The 22,575-nt window shown below is 41.3% G+C and overlaps 2 protein-coding genes across 2 annotated transcripts in view; both read right to left on the bottom strand.

Annotated features, from left to right (window-relative positions):
• Positions 1-22,575, bottom strand: part of LOC146635028 (hemicentin-1-like) — a 271,871-nt gene that overhangs the window by 85,421 nt on the left and 163,875 nt on the right. The window lies entirely within an intron of this gene.
• LOC146635035 (nuclear factor 7, ovary-like) lies at positions 7,066-8,466 on the bottom strand. Its single transcript, XM_085345028.1, has one exon. It carries the CDS (start codon positions 8,452-8,454, stop codon positions 7,066-7,068), a length of 1,389 nt encoding a protein of 462 aa, XP_085201154.1. The 5' UTR covers positions 8,455-8,466.

Here is a 22,575-nt window from a genome sequence, read left to right as displayed (position 1 = left end):
GCACTGTAGAGGCTGCTGAGGAACAGTATTTCGTTTCAGGCTGTGTAACACGAAATGACAATAACCAATAAAGTCTTGAGAGCTGCCATCATTGTTCCAGCAGGAGGCAGTAAAACACCAAACTGCACCTGTTGTGCTGAAAAGGTGTGAGCATGTGCAGTAACCCAGTAAGTTACCTGAATATCTCTCTCTCTCTCACACACACACACACACACACACACACACACACACACACACACACAGTACTGATACTAATGACTCGCTCTCAGATCTATTTGGGTTTAATGTCAGGGTATATTTGTGGATGAAAGTTTTGGTAGGACACATGATGTGGACAGTCTGGTAATCCCAGAATATTTTAATGTAAGAAAACTCCAGACAGCTCTGGAGAAAGTTTCAGAGTAAAAGCCCTGGAGTGTTTTACATGTTATTCTGTTGGATTAAATCTGACGGAGCTGATTCATAAACACTTCACTGCCAGGTATCAGGTGACCTGCAGAGACTGATCCTACAAACACTCAGAAACAGAGTAAACCAAACTGCACCACAGTGATCAGACGAAACCTTCCTGACATGAACACAGCTCCTCAGTAAAAACTGTGAACCAGCAGAGAGACTACACCCAGCACCATACACCACCTCTCTGACAGTACACCCTCGAGAAGGTGGTGTCCCCATAAACAGTCTGAGAAGCTCTGATTATTTACTATGTTCAAACAAACTGAGTGTCCACAAACGTCTGAGCTCACAGTGAGAGCTGCTGGCACAGTTTGGAGGTGTTCTGCCCGCTGCTGGACACACAGAGCTACAACATGAGGATCAGAGGAGGCTGGTGCTGCTTCACTTTTAGACACAAGAAGGAGGTCAAAAAATGTAGAAACAGAGATTGTTTTTAAACCTGTAAAGGGGGAAATCCTGACGAACCAATCCACAGCCAGAAAAGAAGTCTAACTCTGTGCTGCTCCAATCAGGAATCAGCTCTGTTACTGTGTGAGTGTGTAAAGTCACAGAGTAGCTGGTTTCAAATGTATCTATAAAGTTTATTCACATTTTATTTAGGCTTCAAAAAACAGTCCAAGTTTATTTCTTTGGACTTTGTTCACTTAATGGATGTTTCCCTGCATTTCTATTTTCACACAGTTTATTTCTTACAGCAGGAAAACTGAACAGAATGTATGTAAGAGGTCAGAGTGAGGATGACGTCACTTAATACAGGAAATACATGTTTGTCCGTTTTGATGATGAAGGACTTCTTCAGCTCTGTAAACAGCTACACTTGAGAGGACAGAGGTGATTTCATGGATCAATAACAATGTGTTTATCAGCTTTCATCATCGCAGTGCAGACATGACGTCAGATCTATCAAAGTGAAGGCCGTCTCTCTGATGACGTCACAGAGCAGAGTCCTTCTGTCCAATAAAGGATCTCAGATCAGCTGCTGCCATCTTGTGGCCACAGTTGGTTACTGTCTCTGAAAGTTGTCTCATGTTTCCTGTTGTCCTGCTAACAAAGGCTGGAGCTCATCATGCTGAGAGGGCAGCAGCATTTTGTGGCTCTTCACACATGTTCATTATATTCTGATGATCCTGGATGGAGACAAACTACAGATAAGTGTGTTCAGCCCAACTAGTTTATCTCATTACAGCAGTTTGATGTTTCCCTTTGAATCCCCCTGAAGATCCTGACAGTGAAGCACGTACATAATACTCCAGCCTTTCAACTCTGAGCTTATTTAGTTCTATTAATACACTGAAATCTCATTTGTGTCATGAAGAAAGTCTTTAATCAAACAGAATTCAAAGATCAGAAACATTTCATATATGGAGTTAAACATGAATCATTGTTTCAACAACATATTTATTGTTGTCATAAACAGACAAGAAGACAACAACAAACTGCTCCTCCCATTCAACACATGTCAGTCCATATCCCAGCAAACTAAATCATCTCCATTTACACATCAAATAGAAACATGAATTGATTGATTGATTGGTAATTTATTTCAACATGTGAACAATATACAAGTACATTTAGAAAAGAAATAAGAGAGAAAAAAATACTATACAAATTACATACAAAAAACATTCTGATTAATTTACATGTTGAAAGGGAGTGGGAAGAAGTATACACTTATTTAATCCCACCCCTGTCCCATAAATTATCAGTGAATATTTAGTCAGCTTCCTTACTGATATAATTTGTAATAAAAATAGTGAACAGATTTCTGATATACTATATACTATAATATCACATCATGAATTTATTGTTTGTTTGTTTGTTTTTAAATAGAGACATTCACATAATTTAAATATTTTCCTTTTCTTTATAGATCGAGAAGATCATATTTTTATAACTCTTTTTGAACAGTTTTATGTTTGGACATTGCTTTAATTCCATATTCAGTTTGTTCCATAATTTCACTCCTTGAACAGAAACGCAAAAGCCTTTTCTTGTAGTACGTACCTTCATTGTTTTGAATTTACAAAAACCCCTTAAATTATAACTTCCTTCTTTCAAAAAAAACATACTCTGAATATTACCTGGCAGTTCTTTATTTTTTGCTTTGAATAGAATTTGTGCTGTTTGGAATTTCACTATATCGTCAATTTTCAATATTTCAGACTGCAAAAATAGTGAGTTTGTATGTTCCCTATAACCTGCATTGTGGATGATTCGAATTGCTTTTTTTTGAAGAGTAAAAAGTGAATGTAATGTGGTTTTATAGTTATTGCCCCAGACCTCTGCACAATAGCTTAAGTATGGTGAAACCAGTGAACAGTAGAGAATATGAAGTGATGTTCTGTCGAATACCTGTTTTGCCTTGTTTAGTACTGCAATGCTTCGTGATACTTTGGAATGAATATATCTTACGTGAGCTCTCCAGTTAAGTTTTTCATCTATTATTACCCCCAGAAATTTATTTTCACTGACTCTTTCAATATCAACACCATTTATTTGAATCTTTGCATTTGTATTTAAACTACTATTTCCAAATAACATAAGTTTAGATTTATTCAAATTTAATGATAATTTGTTTTTATCAAGCCAGAACTTCACTTTACTTATTTCATTTGTCATATCCTCCAATAAATTCTGCAGATCATCACCAGAGCAAAAAATGTTTGTATCGTCAGCAAAGAGAACCATTTTTAATACTTTGGACACTTTACAGATGTCGTTAATGTACAAGTTGAAGAATTTTGGACCCAAAACTGACCCTTGGGGTACTGTTGTGTTCTCCCAATTCTTTGAATCTTTGGGCTGAAGGAAGGACAATACTCGGTGTATAAATGCTCAATCAACAATCATTTATTTCCATACAATTCAACAATAAGAGCATTACAACGTCCGGACGGGAGAGATGCCACCAGAGGGTCAGGCACATGTCTCAAAATGGTGACGGGTTGCTCAGCTTTTTATAGTCTCTAGTGGCCCCCAGCTAGTCGTAAAAGCCAAAACATCACATTTTTTCTCTGTTACAGCGCCTAAGTTATGACCTCGGCAGTTGTTTCTCTGCTTTCTGTAAGGTGGGGGTGTGGAATGTGGTCTATCTATCTCCCCTGTCTTTAGACACAGAGTCTCCTGCTTACAACCTTCTCTTCATGATTCAACAATTAAGCATGTCAAGAAAACAGTGTAACACATTCCCAGCAGATCAAGGATACAGAGTGATGCACATTTATCTAATGAACTAATATGTGAATATGTTCTGTTAACTCAAAAGTATAATGAGAACTAAACTACATACAGCTCACACACTCTATATTAAAGGGTATAATGTGATCTACAGCAGTATTCTAATTCAACTACTTTGATTACATATATAAGGTAACATATAATAACAGAATAATCTAATAGTACACCACAAGCAATGTCCATACATAAGGAGCAACCACCATTTATTTTCACAAACTGCTTTCTGTCACTTAAATAACTCCGGACCCAATCTAAAACTACCCCTCTGACACCATAACGTTCCAGTTTTCTTATTAATATATCATGATCTATAGTGTCAAATGCCTTTGTAAAGTCTATGAATAACCCAGCCACATATTGCTTTTTGTCTATGGAATTTGTGATGTATTCTATTGAATCTAATAGTGCCGATGATGTTGATCTGCTTGATCTGAATCCGTACTGACTCTCAGTGAGTAGTTTAATCAAATCAAATCAAATCACTTTTATTGTCACATCGCATGTGCAGGCACACTGGCACAGCACATGCGAGTGAAATTCTTGTGTGCGAGCCCCACAAGCAACAGAGATGTGCAAAACACAACAACACAAACGAGCAAAATACAAGAATGGCTACATCTGAAACTAATAAATATATGTACAATATATAATAGTGTATGCATTTCTGGATGTGTATACTAAATATTATCCTACGTGTGTGTGTGTGTGTGTGTGTGTGTGTGTGTGTGTGTGTGTGTGTGTGTGTATACACATTTTTACAAATTAAATAGTAAAAAATAATAATAATAATAATAAATAAAATATATAAAATATACAGAGTTGAATATGTGCAAAACAAGTGGCATTTATATACAGTGTGGAGTGCATAGTGTTGCAGTTCCCGTAGTGAAGCTGAGGTGTCTATGAAGTGTTCAGCAGTCTGATGGCCTGGTGGAAGAAGCTGTCTCTCAGTCTGCTGGTACGGGACCGGATGCTGCAGAACCTCCTTCCTGATGGAAGCAGTCTGAACAGTTTATGGCTGGGGTGACTGGAGTCCTTGATGATCCTCCCCGCTTTCCTCAGGCAGCGCTTCCTGTAGATGTCTTGGAGGGAGGGAAGCTCACCTCCAATTATCCGTTCAGAGCACCGCACTACTCGCTGGAGAGCTTTGCAGTTGTAGGCGGTGCTGTTGCCAAACCAGGTGGTGATGCATCCAGTGAGGATGCTCTCAATGGCACAGTGATAGAAGGTCCTGAGGATGCGGGGGCTCATGCCGAATCTTTTCAGTCTCCTGAGAAAGAAGAGGCGCTGCTGCGCCTTCTTCACTGTTTTGTTTGTGTGTACTGACCACGTAAGATCCTCAGCCAGATGTACTCCAAGGAACCGGAAGCTGCTCACTCTCTCCACAGCAGCGCCGTTGATGGTGATGGGGGTGTGTACTTCTCTGCACCTCCGGAAGTCCACTATCAACTCCTTTGTCTTTGCGACGTTGAGGGTGAGATGGTTGTCTTGACACCAGTGGGTCAGGGCGCTGACCTCCTCCCTGTAAGCCGTCTCATCACCGTTGGTGATAAGACCCACCACTGTAGTGTCGTCCGCAAACTTCACAATGATGTTGGAGTTGTTAGTGGCTGTGCAGTCGTAGGTGTAGAGTGAGTACAGGAGAGGGCTCAGTACACACCCCTGTGGAGCACCAGTGTTCAGTGTGATGGGGGATGAGGTGATGCTGCCCAGTCTGACCACCTGGCGTCTGTCAGACAGGAAGCTAAGGATCCAGCTGCAGAGGGAGCTGCTCAGTCCTAGATCCTGCAGTTTCCTGTCCAGCTTCGAGGGAACGATGGTATTGAATGCTGAGCTGTAATCTACAAACAGCATTCTCACATACGTGTCTCTCTTCTCCAGGTGTGACAGGGCAGTGTGTAGTGTCAGGGCTATGGCATCATCAGTGGACCTGTTGTGGCGGTATGCAAACTGTAGAGGGTCCAGTGAGTCGGGTAGTGCAGAGCGGATGAAGTCCCTGACCAGCTTCTCGAAGCATTTGCTCACGATGGGGGTCAGGGCTACAGGTCGCCAGTCGTTCAATGAGGAGATGGTGGAGGATTTGGGTACAGGGACGATGGTGGCCATTTTGAAGCAGGCTGGGACTACAGACAGAGAGAGGGAAAGGTTGAAGATGTGTGTGAACACTCCAGCCAGCTGAGCCGCGCATGACTTGAGGACGCGGCCGGGAATCCCGTCCGGACCAGTAGCTTTGCGCGCGTTCACGCGTTTATGCTTATCTATAAATTTTTCCAGTCTGTTTTTAAACAGTTTTTCAAGAACTTTTGAGAATTGAGGTAGTAAAGAGACAGGCCTGTAGTTTGTGAAATGGTGTTTGTTTCCAGATTTGTATAGAGGTATAACTTTTGCTATTTTCATTCTGTCTGGAAATCGACCAGTTTGAAATGATAAATTACAGATGTATGTAAATGGTTTTATAATAGCCTCAATGACTCTTTTAACCACTATAATATCAATATCATTACAATCCAAAGATTTGTGATTTTTACATTTTTTGACAATTTCAAGAACTTCATTTTCATCAACGGCTGTGAGAAACATAGAATATGGATTTCTGTCAATCAGTGTATCGGGTTTTTCCTGTGCTTTCCCAGGATGAGTGATTGTTCTTGCTAAATTTGGTCCAGCAGTTACAAAGAATTCATTGAGACTATTTGCCACAACATCCATATTGTATTCTTCATGGTCATTACAAATGAAATACTTGGGATAGTTCTTTTGTCCAGTCCCACATTTTATAACACTGTTCAGGATTTCCCATAATCTTTTATGGGAGCATTTTTCTTTATACATGCATTTTGCAGACCTTTTGTTATCCATGGACAGTCCATATATTTCTGTTTCCTACTATATTGCTTTATTGGACAGTTGTTATTGTACAGTAATGTAAATATTCTAAGGAATTTATTATAAGCACTATTAACGTCCTGTTCCTGATATACTTCACCCCAGTTTTCCTTCAATAAATCTTTTTTAAATGCATTCATTCTTTCTTCTGTTCTTACTCGTCTGTACTCTTTTTTACTGTCCATTTTATTGATCTTGTAATTCCTATCATAGATTGTAAAAATTGGAAGATGGTCACTTATGTCGTTAATCACTTGTAATGATTAGAAACTTGATAGAATTTCAAATCTAGTTTGGGGAGTCATTCAGTGAGAAACAGTGAAATGATTTTCCATGTGAAAAGGTGGACAGCAGAAACAGAAAGAAACAGTGAGAACTAAAAGAGAAACAAAGAGCTTTGGAACAACGAGGCAGCAGGAGGACAGCTGCAGTTTAACAGCTTCAACTCACTGACAGGAAACAACATTAGAAACATCATCATCCTCAACTCATCTGCTGCACTGACACTGACACCTTCAACGGACACACATTCACTTTACCATCAGTCCAAATGTATGGAAACAACCTGTGAGTGAAAGTGTGTGTGAAGGTGTGTATGTGTGTGTTAGTATCAGGATCAGAGAACGACAGCTTTCCTCTGTTCCAGTCCAGATTCACTCTGATCCTCTGGAGCTTCTTCTCTACTGAGAGAGCAGATTCTGATGGCGAGCATGCTGAGTATTTACTTTTAATTCCATTAAACCGTATTCTCCATAATCCAGACCGTATGTCTCCCTTCCTCTGCACAGACTCTGCTAACACACCCAGTGCCCACCATGTACTGTCTCCAACTTCAACATCCCAGCTGTGAGTCCCTGAGTTAAAGCCCTCAGAGCCCAGGACAGAGCCGTAATAATCAAACCTCTCTGGATTATCAGGAAGCTGCTGCTTCTCTCCTCCTCGTCTCACACTGGTCAGATCTTCAGACAGGATGAGGTTTGGATGAGCAGTGTTTGGGTCCAGGATGAGAGGAGTGTAGGAGACCATGTCCTTCATGTTGTTCCAGATGTTGAAGGTCAGGTTGCCCAGGTGTTTGGCCTGGTCTATCAGAGCTCCTGAGGGCAGCTGTGGATCATCCAGCAGGGGGCAGCGCTGGACTCTTTCCACTGCAGCCTTGTAGTTGTGCAGGAATGAGACGTCTTCAGCTCTCAGCTCCTCCTCTGTGGCTCTGACTGTGTCTGAAAGAGCTGCTATCTCTCTGCTCAGAGCCTCCATCTTCTCCTTCATCATCCCACTCTTCTGCTCCTCTTCCTCCCTCAGTGCAGCCAGCCTGGCCTCCTCTTCCTCTGCTAGAAACTGGTGAAGCTTCTTAAACTGCTCCTTAATCTGCCTCTCTGTGTGTCGGGCCTGGACCTTAATGTGTTCTGCTGTTTGATCAAACTTCACTTGAACTTCTTCACAAACCTTTAACTTCTTCTTTAAGGGCTCCAGAGTTTCCTGAAGTTCCTTCTTGTGTTGTTGTGCAGCTTCATCGATGGGTCTGAATCTGTGATTGGTGTGTTTTTCTGAGTCTCTGCAGACGAGACACACTGGCTGCTGATGGTCCAGACAGAAGAGTTTGAGTTTCTCAGAGTGCAGACTGCAGAGAGCCTCTGAAGCTCTCTGATCTCTCTCCTGTAAGAACGACTCACACAGGTTCTTTAAAGCTCGGTTTAAAGGTGGATCATAAACTGATATTTCCTTACAAACTGGACACTCGTGTGTTGGTCTCTCTCTCCACCATCTCTTCAGACAGTCTTTACAGAAGCTGTGGCTACATGACAGAAGAACAGGATCTCTGAAGACCTCCTGACAGACCGGACAGCAGAGATCCTCCTCTGATCTGGAAGCCATTGAGTCTGTGAGTGAAGCTGAAAACAGCAGACAGGAAGTACAGTCAGTCCTGGCTCCCCTCCCTCCTCTACCACCTTCACTGAAACTTCCTTTGAGTCGTGTTTTTGCTCAAACTCACATTCAGTGTGTGGAGCGTCAGCAGCTTGAAGCAGCAGTGTTGGAGTTTTCCACTTTTCTCTCCTGTAGCTGGACTCACTCAGAGGAAGCTGCTAGTTTGGTCTGAGCTCAGTCTGATCGTCTGTGCGTCTCTCTTTACTGAGGACGAAGAACTTCCTGTTTCCTGGTTTGTCACATTTGAGTGACGTGAGGGGAGGAGACAAATGTTGCTGTTTGACTTTTAACTAAGGTGTGTTTCAATCCTGCCTGCAGCTCAAAAGCTGTAAAACAGGTTTTGTGTCTTTTCACCTCCACAGGTCACAACATGAAACCTGTTGTGAAGTTTATAAAATAAAGTGTCACTCGGTGGTGCAGCTGTTTGTCAGCTTCTATTTTAGACTTTGTTCTGGTTCTTGTTCAGGTTCCCAGCAGTGGGAGTGTAATGCAGTCACACACACACAGGTGGTGTTAAGGTGGATTCACTTAGTTACAGACAGTGGTGTTATTTCCTGTAACTAAGGGTGTGTTTCACTCCAAAGTTCAGACATTAACCTGCCAGAAGTTGTAAAAGTTACTAATAAAGAGCTTTTATCTCAGAAAGCAGAAAGAAAAGAAATAAGTGTAAAGAGTGCAGCAAAATGTTTTAGTGTGAGCTGGTTCATCTGATCTGGTTGTGTAAAAGTCACTGCATGACACTGAGTTTTACTTCTGTCACGATTAGTGGAGCGGACTCAGGCGCAGACCACAAGTTTCTTCAAATCAAAAGTGAATTTATTTACAGTGTTCTCCACGGTGACACACACACACACACACACACACACACACACACACACAACGGTGTCTGGGAAAAGGGGTTCCAGGGTCCGGGAGTGAAAGGGGCAGGAGTCCAGGGAGGGGAGATTTCCATACAGCCCTCGCAACCACACACAGCTCCTCTTCTTTCCTCCATCACTCTTGCTCACGCTCAGTCACCGTGCACAGGGAAAACAGGTCCAGGGGAAATCTATACACAGACAGAGAAACAGTTAGTCTCCTGGTTCAGACACGAACAAACTTTGCAGAGTGCAGGACGACTGACGCTGATGGCTCAACGATCCAGCGACGAGTAGAGCAGACTCGCCATCTTAAGTAGGACTCCAATTCTCATAATCAGCGGCAGGTGTGCTGATCATCTCCAGGTGCGTGGGCCAGGAGCAGGAGCCCACACTGAGCTCCGCCCCGGCAGGAGAAAGAGAGAGTGGGAGAGGACGAGAGAGAAAGGGAGAGCAGAGGCGAGAGAGGAGAATAAACAAAACAAAGCGCCTGACTGCTGTCAGCTGGAGAGGTGCGGGGACCATGACAACTTCTGTGTTACTGACACTCATCTCTGACTCAGAGAAACGATTTCTCCCCTGTGATGTTCACACAGTGGTGAGTTACATGTGTGTGGAATTTTTCACGTTTTATAGAATTAAATTTCCTCTTACTTTCTTTTTTGTTAACCTGAGTCACTGATCATTTGCAGTATTACAGAGTCTGGCAGTCTTTGCATGATGTCCACGTCACTGTACGTTTCTAGCTGACTCTCAGGTGTGACAGGTGTGCCAGCAGGAAAGAGTAATAATAACCTGCATCCTGAGGTTTGTCATGCAGGATTAAAGGAGCCAGGCTTTGTTCACACAGCTGGGATTGTATTTTACACTGACCCTGGGTCAGTATAAGTATCATACAGTTTAAACGAAGCACTGAAACTTGCACATATTTATTACAGATGCACTAAAGAAAAACGGGATATTTACCGTCAGTCTGTGGCTGCGATTAAACACTTTACTGGAAACTTTATTAACCAGTAACTTCATCAGTCATGACAGAAGCTAATATTTCTGTGCTAACATCGTTTAAACCAGTGGTTCCCAAACTTTTTTTGCTGGGCCCCCCTTTGTTTTACAAGAAAAATTTCCACCCCCCCTTTGTGCGCATGAACACATCCTCCAACCACACACACCCATAATTTGACTCCATTGCATGTGGCTATTTTCACGCCACGCTGTGCGCCACGTTATTGTTGAGATGAATAGCAGAATGGCAGATAGAGACAAAATACTGTTAATCTTACCATCTTCAGGTTTTACACGCTTACATACACACACAGTTACTGTCCCTCCATTTAGAAAGGCAGAGGCGTCACGATGTGATTATTTTACTGTAGTTATTTTTTTTTATGTGTAATAATATTCAATATTACTATCAATGCATTTTCCAAAAAATGCCTCTCTGTGCAAAATGGGTTTAAAAACATAAACAACTGTAGGATCCTGTTTGTCCGTGATTTAAACAGCCCAGCGCTGCTCCTGATGAAGGGAAAACCAATTCTGCAGGGAGACCTACCTCGGCACTTGTGCAGGTGATTTTTCTCTTACTTTCTTTTTTCTGTTATTTACTCAAGAATCTGTCAAAGAAATAATGAATTCTCCACACGTGTTTGAAGGTTGCTGATACGTTCATCTAGCACAGACCTATTGCTGGAACGCCAAGACAATTCTACTACAATGGCAAAGACAAGACGCAAGTCACCAGAGCTCTTTGTGTTGCTCGTGCATGAGGGAGAGAACTGTGACGAGCATCGTTCTCTCTGTTAAGGAATATATTCTAAAATACTTCTTCAGCAAAGACTCAGAGAAGAGAAACACACAGAATTTCTTGCAAGCAAGGGCAGTCTCCGGACTGAGAGACTCGCGCCTGAGAAACTGCCCCGGTCTTTATTTTATACTTCATTGGGTGGGTGGGTGTGTGTGTGTGTGTGTGTGTGTGTGTGTGTGGGGGGGGGGGGGGGGGGGGGTCAGAGTGTGGCCCCATAAGATCTTCCCTAAACCTGCTGGTCTCAAAGTCCAGCAGTTCATCAAACCAAAAGGCACTTAGACTAAAACAGACATAGCTACGTTAATCCTACCATAAAACAATAAGACAAGGTACGACCTCTCTCATGCTCCTAGGATGTGGGGTGAACACCCTAGAATGTTACAGACCTCCTAGGATGAGACATTCTTTCAATATGCCACCAACTATATACTTCTACACACAAATGATTACATGCAGCATTCTACCATATGCAAACTTATATCACTAAAAGATTATACTGACTACTAAATACAATTTTCCATTGACACCCTCCAAGTAAGCAAATGAATGCTAACAGTCAAACATAGAAATTAACATTTGCAAAATCGTTCCAGCTTTGTGGTGCATCTCCTCCAGGTGTGTAAATCACACATGCAGAGTGGTTTGAGTTCCTCAGAGCTTCATAAATGTCTCTTCCAGTTGTTTCTATCACTGTCCATATGACCAGAGTCCAAATGTATGCAGACATGGGTATAACAAACACACCAGTTAGTTTTGCTGTTTGTCAATGTGGCTTTCAGTTATCTTCAAGGCTGCAGGCCTTTGTCAGCACTCCTGTTTTATGGCCTCTATCAACCCTCATCACCTCATTTCATGCATTCTTCCTGTGGGGGGATACTTATGACTCCTCTATTGTCCTTTCGTCTCTGCAGAAAACCTTTTTTGGAAAGGGTATTGGATTCAATGATTTTACTGCTGTTGTAACCCCACCTGTTGAGTCACTTCAGCAGTCTTGTTCATGATGCAAATGACAACAACAATGACACAAAGGAAGACCCTCTTCAGAGTGTCAAAGCATGCATAGCACAGTGACACAGCATTAGGTGATGTTCATAGGAAACTGCTGTCAGTCATTCCCCGTCACCACCATAGCTTCTGCTTTCTGTTCACAGAATCATGATACCATCCTTGAACTTCCTCTCTGCACTGTCGATTGGAGCTTGGAACGCTCCCCTCATCCTTCAGATCTCCATCTGTTGTCCACAATCTCCTCGTGATTACCTCTGGAAAGCCCCGTGGCACAGCTCTCCATCCAGTGCAGCTTTATGGTCATTGCTGTGGTTCCAGAATCTTCTCATGATGACCAGTAGGTCCCCAAACAGCATGACCTTTGACCTCAACCCCTGCCTGGGCTGTCAGCTATGGTCCCTACTTCTCGCTGGGTCTCTGAAGGTTTCTCAGGAGATTCCACCCTTGGGATCATTTCTTCCAGCAATGCTCTGCTGCACCTGCATCTCCTCACTAGAGGAAAAACTTCTATTTGGAAAACATGTCAACCATCATCAAACCAAAATTTCCTTTCAGTTCAGTGAACTTCACTTATCAAAAAATATAATTATTTATTATTTATTAATTATATTATTCGTTTATCACATTTTCACTTTCACTTATTGACCATCAAAGTGTTTATTATCTTTACCCAAATAATTGGAGCAGAACTTAAAATCTATAAGCTGTAAAAACTTTATATTTGAAGACTGAAAGAGACCCAGGAAGTGGTCACAGGACGAGGGTGACAGACTGTCTGAAGCAGTTAGAACAAGACAAGGCTGTTGGACCAGGTGTGCTTGCTTTTGAAACTGTGTCTTAATTCCACCTGTTTCACATACAAGGGTCAGTTCTACAGGCAGGAACGTGGGTGTGCCGTGGGCTCCCCAGTTTCACCCATTGTGGGCAACTTGTATATGGAAGACGTGGGAAAGAGGGCTTTGCTATCCTACCCTGAAACACCACCAAGTCATTGGTTCAGGTATGTGGATGACACCTGGGTGAACACACAAACCTCCATCTCTGGTTTCTTTGACTGGAGGTTGTTGAGGATTTGATGATTTCACAACACTGTATGTGATGTCACTGGTGATGTCATCTTCTCCATCTGCTGAAATGAGTTAAAGTAAACACTTTTATGATTTAAGAATCTAAATGGACCAAATTATGATGACAGAATGGAAACAAAATACCACGATGAATAAGAATGAATATGTACAAACCTTCAAGTTTCCTGTGAACACATCGTCTCACCAGCAGAACCAGTAACACCAGTAGAATCACAACATAGACTACATATAAGTAAATCTTATAAGGCTTACATGATTTACTCATGAAAGTGGCCACTTTCTCATTACTGTCATATATTGTTTTAGTAAGTAATTCAAAGAACTGTTTAGACGGAGCCAAAGTTCAGTAGAGATAGTTGTGATTGGGAAAGCTCAGAGATATTAAAAGAAGCACTGAGGCTCCATCCCCTCCAGAGATGTGACACGCCTCGTCCCTTCGCTAGAATCTGTAGCGAGGGATTGGTTCACCAGAGACCTCGCTCCTGGCTGCTGCCCAGCACACATTGCACCCTGAAGATTCTTGTTTGTTTGCAAAGAAAATTAATATCACTCTCTCTGTCCAAATGCTGTACGTCCACGATTTTAGCTACTTTGTTAGGCTACTTTACTTTTCTAAGGCTTAAGTAAATTCAGGAATGATCCCCAACAATGTCAGAGCTCTATGTTTGTTTCTATGGTTACAGTGCCCCTCCTGGTAGTTCCTCTCAGTGCATATTTGACAGAGCGTAAACATTTCCCTGATTTAGTTTTAGACGGTAGGGGGGAAATGCGACTGCTTCAGTAAAGCCAAAGTAGTTTTTTGGATCCTTAAAATCATGAAAAATAATTTCAGGATGACCAAAATGACAGGTACTGCTGACGTACTGATATATAGCATTTGTGTAGCACTGCTGCTATATTTGTATTGCAGCAGCGCTACACAAATACATTCTTTAAAAATCATACAATGTGATTTCCAGAATTGTTTCTTCAAAGCTGTCTATCACAGTGGGAATGCATCTACTCCATGATTTCTAACTGGGAGAACTTGCAAAATCGCAGGGAGTTCAAATACTTATGTTCCTCACTAGTCTCACTTTTATTGTGATTATTTTTTCCTGTTAAACAAACACAGATGAAATGAATTAAAGCCTTCCAACGGGGCATGCAGCCTCCAGCTCCAGTTCCTCACAGCGTTACTGGAGGCCAAGTTAATGCCATCCAGAGTAAGAATCTGCTTAGATACGATATTACTAAGATTTTCAGGGCCGAGTACAATAACCTCAGTTTTATCTGAATTAAGAAGCAGAAAGTTAGCGGCCATCCAGGTCTTTATGTCTTTAAGACATGTGTGTTATCTAGCTAACATGTAGTGAGTCGTTTAATCTTTAAATGACATTTGTAGAATTTGCCCACTTCCTCTCACCCACCAGTGAAAGGAGAGGAAAGGGAGAGAATCCTGTGCATACACAGAAATGAACAGCTGGCAGAATTCAATTCAATTCAATTTTATTTATATAGCGCCAAATCATAACAAAAGTTGCCTCAAGGCGCTTCATAGATACAGAGAAAAACCCAACAATCATATGGCTCCCTATGAGCAAGCACTTTGGCGACAGTGGGAAGGAAAAACTCCCTTTTAACAGGAAGAAACCTCCGGCAGAACCAGGCTCAGGGCAGAAAGTGGACCCTCGAACAAATGCTCATCCTCTGAAAAGGTCTGCAAATGTTTTCACTGTCAGTAGCAGTAGTTTCCACTGAACCAAATAATCCTAAAAATGTTTTTAAACCTTAAACCTATGAAGGCTGCAGGCCACAACGTGCTGGTCAGGCAACAAAGTTGTTCTTCATATTACTAAAATGTTGGAGCTTGTGCCTCTTCAGATGTTTGCTCTTCTTACTTGCAAATAGCCGAGGGGAAATGCCCGAAACCTCAGTCCTGATTCCACAGCTTTATTGCATCAGCCTGGTAGAAAATAATTTTTCACTATCAAATCAGGCCACCAGGGGGCGGAGCGGTCCCAGAAGTTCAGTCGTGAGTGATATCTAACCTCTCCTCTTCCTCACAGCTCTGATGTCTCTGAGGGAGATGTTGTGACTGTAATCTGTGAGGAGGACCAAAGCGTTTCTGATTGGACTGTGAGGAGAAACACAAGCAAACTGCAGAGGGCTGAGTGTGGAGATGGGCGGGGACAACAGCAACGTGATCAATCATGTTCAATCAGTACGCTGGTGCCTCACGACACCGGAGTTTACTGGTGTGAGTCCAGTAATGGTGCCATCAGTAACCTGGTTAATATCACAGTCACTGGTAAGCTGATCACTCTCACTTTACTTCTTATTGCATCCACAAATTGAGCTGAACATGCAGGTACATAGATTCTGTGCTGTTCTTCACCGATCACCTACCTGACTGACAGAGTGATGAAGGACTTCCCTCCCTCGGTGCTTCTTAATGTGTGAGGATATTCTCCATTACTGAGTTAAGACTTCCTTATTTAGATCTAAGCTCTGGATTATCTTGCACGTCTCGTGGCTCCCAAATGTCTCTTAAGTTATTATCCTCTGTAGCCTCATACTTTAGCTTTACTTGGCAAATGTGAATGCTTTGTGTGCTGACAAACCCTTTTGCATGCAGTGTTTTTATGAAAAGCCTTATAATTGCCTAATTCTGTGTTTTTGTGTTGCACTCTCCTCCACACTGCTGTCTGTCATCTCACAGGTATGATGTGCGGAGCGATGCTGAACTTCCAATCCCAGCGTTTCATGTTGCAGGATCAGTTCCCATATGAAAATATCAATATCTAATTTGATTACATTTGTTTTTCATCATAAATATGACTGACAAAAGTAAATTCAGCAATTAGCGGGATGGTCTGCAATACCCTGTCAATAGGAACTACACTCACCACCTCTCATTCATGTGCGTGTTACGGCTCTGCAAGAGTGTGAGCCAATGAGAAACCAGAGGCACAAAACTTTAGACCACAAAACACACAATCTGATGTTGGTTTGTAAAGATGTTGCTAATGAGACTTTGTAGAAAGCAGCTGGTCTGAGTGATGTGATCAGAGTGCAGCAGATAATGTCTGACAGCAGTTTGAAGAGCAAATGGATTCTGTTCTGTTCTTCATCATCACCTACCTGACACCTCACACCTGTTTCTCACCTGCAGGTCACACAGGAGGATCTGTTGGACTGAAGGTCAGCCTGTCAGTTCCTGCTGTGCTTCTTGTTGCTGCTGTTTTCTTCATGTAGAGAAAACAAAAACAACAAAGAATCAGGATCCAGCCTCATGTTGAGCTGCAGCAAAATAAAATGTCTGAATCTTTTTAAATCAGCACTCTTAGTCTCCCGCTGGTGGTTTCAGCGTTGTCAGTGAACCTGGGGAACATGAGATGATGCTGGTAACAGAAATCAAAGGTAGTGAACAGCAGACAGGGATCAGCTGCAGGTTTAATACACGTCCTGAATTTGGTTTAGTTTGAAGTTTCTGTAAAATAAAACCAAACGTTGTGATTTGTCTCTTTATGAATAAAGTTGAATTGAATTTCTCTCTGAGCTCCTGCTTCTGTTGTCTGTCAGTGATTTTATCAGTTGGACATCAAGTAAAACTTTGGATAAAATGAAAACTGTTCACACAGTGTCTGTAAATCCACGGGTGAAAATAACACATGTAACATTCACACAAGTCCACGAGTGATTGAATGAAATGTGATCATGGAAAAATAAATTCAAAACTATTCAAGACTTTTACCATTAACTGTCATTCTATTATGAAGTAACAGGAAGGTAATAACACTATAATATAATAATAATAAAGAAAATTAAAAAATATGGTATAACAGAGCTCACTGCCTCACACTGTCGGTAGCAGCATTTCTTTTTAACCTTATTTCATTTAAGGCTCAGACGATCATCTGTTTCCACTTAAAGTAGTCTAGCTCTGATATCACTTTAGCCTCTGGATGGAGGATTTGCTATGTTAACTTATAGATAATAAACTCAACGTATTACAGACCAAAACCAAACACGTCCGTAGTATAAGACTGGATTTAACTCCCTTCACACCTGTCTCGACACAACAGTCAGGTCAGTCCCTTCCCTTTTAAGAAATCCACCTTAAATGTATTTTAAATGTAAGTGATGCAAAATGAATTTAATATTTTATCTTTAGTTTGTCAGGTAGCATCAGGTCAGATGGATGTTGGGTGAGATGGAGCAGACAGAGATGTCATCACAGCTGAGAGGAAGCAAAAGCCTCAACATCCAGGCTTAAAAGTGATGTAGGGAGCTAAAGCTAAAGCTCTGCTTTCTTTGTGTGCTTGTGCTAACAGCAACTAATGAGAAATGTGATGACAATTGTCCAGCTTTGTCCTTTTATATTCTACCAAATGTGAAGTGAACCTGTGGTTATACAGTAACGATAAGAGCATCTTTATTAGTCCCACATGTGGGAAATTTGTTTTGTTACAGCAGGAAGTGGACAGTGCAGTTACATAGCAAACATGAGAGAACACTGGAATAGAATAAGAAACTGTACACAACTGTACCCAATAGAATAGAATAGAATGATAGGATAAAAATAGAATACACATGCTACATACAACTGAGTACAAATACAACGTTGTCAGAAAAAGAGTGTTACACTTAGTCCTATTGCACATGTGTGTGTTTGATCAGCTGCAAAGTCTTTGTGGTGGAGTCTGACAGCAGAGGGGAGGAAATCTCTCCGTCCCACATCGTGGGTGCTGCAGCCACTGAAGGAGCTGCTCTGAAGCGCTATAAAGGTTTGTGATGATCAATACAGGTTTACAGCTCAGATCATACTGAGTTCATTATGACTGATATAAATATGTGATAGAATAATAATAAATCGAGTAAATTGTGATTGACAAACAGTTTTAAAGAGAAAGTTTGTTAGTTTAAATTGTGTGAAAGGTCAGAGATGGAGAGAACACCAGGCTGGGGCTGAATATCAGTGTATTACATGCAAATCTGATTGGATGACAGGACAGAGCATAAACTGAAGCTCGCATGGATGTTCTGGGTCTCCTGCCTCTGTGAGATCAGCAGGTCAAAGATTCAATAGCAAAACTTGGTTGTTCCAGCAGCGACGCCGAGGGCAGTGAGCTCTAAAAGCCTCCCAGATGAAAACGTGCCCGATCGAGAGGTGATCTGCTGCTGATGGGTGACGAACCTACTCAGGTCTCCAGCTCTTATCAGAGGAGGCAGTGAAGACACCTGAACTTCAAGGCAGTCAGGCTGGGCGAGTCTGTGATTACATACTTTTATCTAAGTACAATCTGAGTATTTTACCTGTAAGTAATCTTACAGTATTATGTTATATTGTGAGTCCTTTTTACAGATCTTCCTAGGTTGAAAATGAAACAGTACTAAATGTAACAAGTAGACAGCAGCACTAAAGTCATCAGTTTAATGGACACAGAGGAAGCTTTTCAAAGGCTTAAGAAGAATAACATGATGCTAGAACATCACATTTTATAATATGACAGTAAAAATAACTCACAGAGATCATCTTCTATGTTTTCCTCCATAAGGGCGGCGAGCCTGGGTCCAGCTATTTGAGTGGTGTCTTGTTTTGGTGAAGCTTTTGAATTGCTTGGCCTTTGAGGCCTGCATGGAGCTCAGGCTGACACTAAGCACAGGAAAGGCCCACAGTGGGTGCACACACAGGATACAGATCTGTCAGGTCATGATCAACAACCACTGACCAAAGCCCACTGATCTCTGACCTCCCAGCCCATTCTTCCTTCAGTGGGCTGCTTTCAGTCATTATGCAAATGTTCTGTTTATAAGATTGAGGAAACCTGCAGTCAGCTGAGACTGAAGAAGTCACCTGGATGAGTGACGAAACGTTTCTCCCACAAAACGCTGCGTCCAGATGAACAGAATCAACTTTTGGAGATTTACTTACCTGGATGATTGAGCATGCATCAAGACGTTTGGCAGCTGTAGCAGTCGTGGAAAATTCCCTCTGTGGCAGAAAATCCTCACAGATGCAGTCTTGATACCAATAGATGGATAAAAACTGGAGGAAATCCTCAGAGGCCTTGAAAACTCCTAAATGGAAGTAGCTTCTTCTGCTGGGTCTATTCTGTTGGTCTGAGACTGGCTTCCCTTCATTGGCTTCCTGTTAAATCCAGAATTGAATTCAAAATCCTGCTCCTCACATACAAGGTCTTAAATAATCAGGCCCCATCTTATCTTAATGACCTTGTAGTACCATATCACCCTATTAGAGCACTTCGCTCTCGCTGTGCAGGCCTACTTGTTGTTCCTAGAGTATTTAAAAGTAGAATGGGAGGGAGAGCCTTCAGTTTTCAGGCCCCTCTTCTGTGGAACCAGCTTCCAGTTTGGATTCGGGAGACAGACACTATCTCTACTTTCAAGATTAGGCTTCAAACTTTCCTTTTTGCTAAAGCATATAGTTAGACCCTGAATCCTCCCTTAGTTATGCTGCAATAGACGTAGGCTGCCGGGGGATTCCCATGAAGCATTGAGTTTTTCCTTTCCTTACCTTTATGGTTATGTAAGTTCCAGCTGGAAGGTGATCATCGGTTGGAGATTGAATGGGGACGACTACAAGACTGGTTGTCCCTACCTATGCCCCATTTCCAATCAGGCTGTGCTTACTTGTGTGATGAAGTTTCTGCATCTACAAGAGCTAAATTAGTTTTTTGTAGAAATTATTATTATTGTAATTAATTATACATTTTTGTAGCTGTAGGAGTGGGAAGCCTTTTACGTCATTTTTGTTTCCTTTCTACAAGGCTTTGTTTGTTGTGTTAGATGTGTCCCTCTGATGTTCCTCTAAAGACAAATAAAACATTTTGTTTTGGTGAAACTGTAAAACTTGCTGTGGCATTGGTGCTTGAATGGGGAAGTCATTTTTTGTGTTGCATACATCTCTGGGCAGATATTTGGGCAGTAATTTTGAACACCATGTAAAAATGTCAGTGGACATAATGCAAAACCCAATGCTTCAAATCACAGCATCTAAAACCAAAATTGTGCCAAAGATGCCTCATTTCTGTTTAATAGGATAAAACAATGCTAGCTATGTTATAGACACAGTAACCCAAGGAAAGCAGTAAGTACACTGACTGACATTGTTACTATGACAACAACAAGCTGACATTTGGACAAAAAAAACCTTGGAGTAATTATTGAGAAAAACATTCAATTTAAATAAAGTTTTAAAAAACACATGACCAAAAATGTAACTAAAACACATCCTCTGGATGTTTCCAGAATATTTTAAATAAATAAATAATTTAAGGAACAACAACAAAAGAAGATCTATAATCAGCATTTATCTCTTCTGTTTTATTTGATGGTGGGGAAATCATAATCATAAAGAGGCTTCTGATTAGAATTTATTTGTTATAAATGTGATTTATATAAACTTTCATTTAGTACGGTGTGTTGATTATATGTAATATATTTTACTTATTATTTATTTACATTCAGTTTTTATTCCTGAGGATTTTTGGGTTTTTTTTATAAAAACTAAAATCAGGACAGAATAATTATTTTGCTGTCTTATTTTATGAATCATTTCGATGTAAGCAGCTATCTTTTGAATATGTGGCTTTACAGCTGAAGGCCTCATCCAAAGTTGTGTTTCTTAATGTTTACAGGCCTCCCAAATACTGCACAGACTTTTTTAATGACCTCAGTGAACTGCTGTCTGTGATCTGTGTTGATTTCGACTGTGTAATTATTGTTGGGGATTTTAACATCCATGTGGACAACCCTCAGGACAAAGGGACTAAAGACCTGAGTAACACTCTGGGCAACTTTGGGCTGACTCAGCATGTAACAGAGGCCACACATAATAGAGGACACACTCTTGACCTACTGATCTCCAAGGGCCTGAGCATTTCAAACATTACTGTGTCTGATGTGGGCGTGTCTGATCATTACTGTGTTTTCTTTGAAAGTAAAATCTCAGCCCACACAAATATATCAACAGCTGTGATCACAAAACGGTGTATAACTGAACACAGTAGTGAGATCTTTAACCAGGTCTTCCCATTAACACCTGACCTGTCCAAAGGTTCAGTCAATGAGCTCGTCAATAGCTTCAATGCTAACATGTTAAATGTAATGGACACTATTGCTCCCATTAAGGTGAAGGTTATCTCTGGAAGGAAAAAGTCTCCATGGAGAAACTCCACACTGGTGAAAAATGAAAAAAGAGAGTGTAGGAAAGCTGAGCTTGAACTTCATTCAACCATGGCCTGCAATGACTTTGCCAAATTCTTCACAGAAAAAATCCAAAAGATTAGACAAGCAGTTGGTACATCAACAGCAGATCCAGGATATGTACTGTGTCCACCGAAAAACTGTTTAAACACCATGAAACAGTTTCACCCGATTAACAGCAAAGACCTGGAGGACATCTTAGGTAAACTGAACTCCTCCTCCTGCTGTTTAGATGTACTGCCAACAAGTTTTTTCAAAAAGGTCTCAAAGACTTTGGAGTCAGACCTGTTACAGATCGTCAACTTTTCTTTAATGTCAGGTGTGTTTCCGGAACCACTAAAAACTGCTGTAATAAAACCTATACTGAAAAAGGACAATCTTGACAAGACACAAATGAAAAACTACAGGCCGATCTCAAATCTCCCATTTGTAAGTGAGATCATTGAAAAAGCAGTTTCTCAACAGCTCAATTACTTCTTAAAACAGAATAACTGCTACGATGCCTTCCAGTCAGGTTTTAGACAGAACCACAGCACTGAAACCGCTCTGACCAAAGTGTTTAATGACATATGTCTGAATACAGACAGTGGAACAATGTCAGTCTTAGTTTTACTGGATCTCAGTGCAGCATTTGATACAGTTGACCACAACATATTACTCAAACGACTGGAGAACTGGACAGGTCTTTCAGGAACTGTACTAAACTGGTTCAAAACATACGTAGAAAACAGGAAATACTTTGTATCAATAGGTAACTTCACATCTGAGCAGACTAGTATCACATGTGGAGTTCCCCAAGGTTCCATCTTGGGACCCCTTCTGTTTAACATCTACATGCTCCCACTGGCACAGATTATAAAGAACAACAAAATAAACTACCACAGCTATGCAGATGACACACAAATATATATCACAATGTCACCAGGAGACCGAGGCCCTGTACAGGCTCTTGGTAAATGCATTGAGGAAATTAATGACTGGTTGTGCCACAATTTTCTCCAGCTAAACAAAAACAAAACTGAAGTAATAGTCTTTGGTGCCAAAGAAAAACGATTACAGCTCACCAGAGAACTTCAATCTATACACCTAAAAACCACAA

Source organism: Diplotaxodon limnothrissa, linkage group LG3 (genome assembly GCF_057381915.1).
Source record: "Diplotaxodon limnothrissa isolate DT_005_m linkage group LG3, D_limnothrissa_male_GT1.1, whole genome shotgun sequence".
NCBI lineage: Eukaryota > Metazoa > Chordata > Actinopteri > Cichliformes > Cichlidae > Diplotaxodon > Diplotaxodon limnothrissa.
This window is presented reverse-complemented; position numbering and strand designations above follow the sequence as displayed.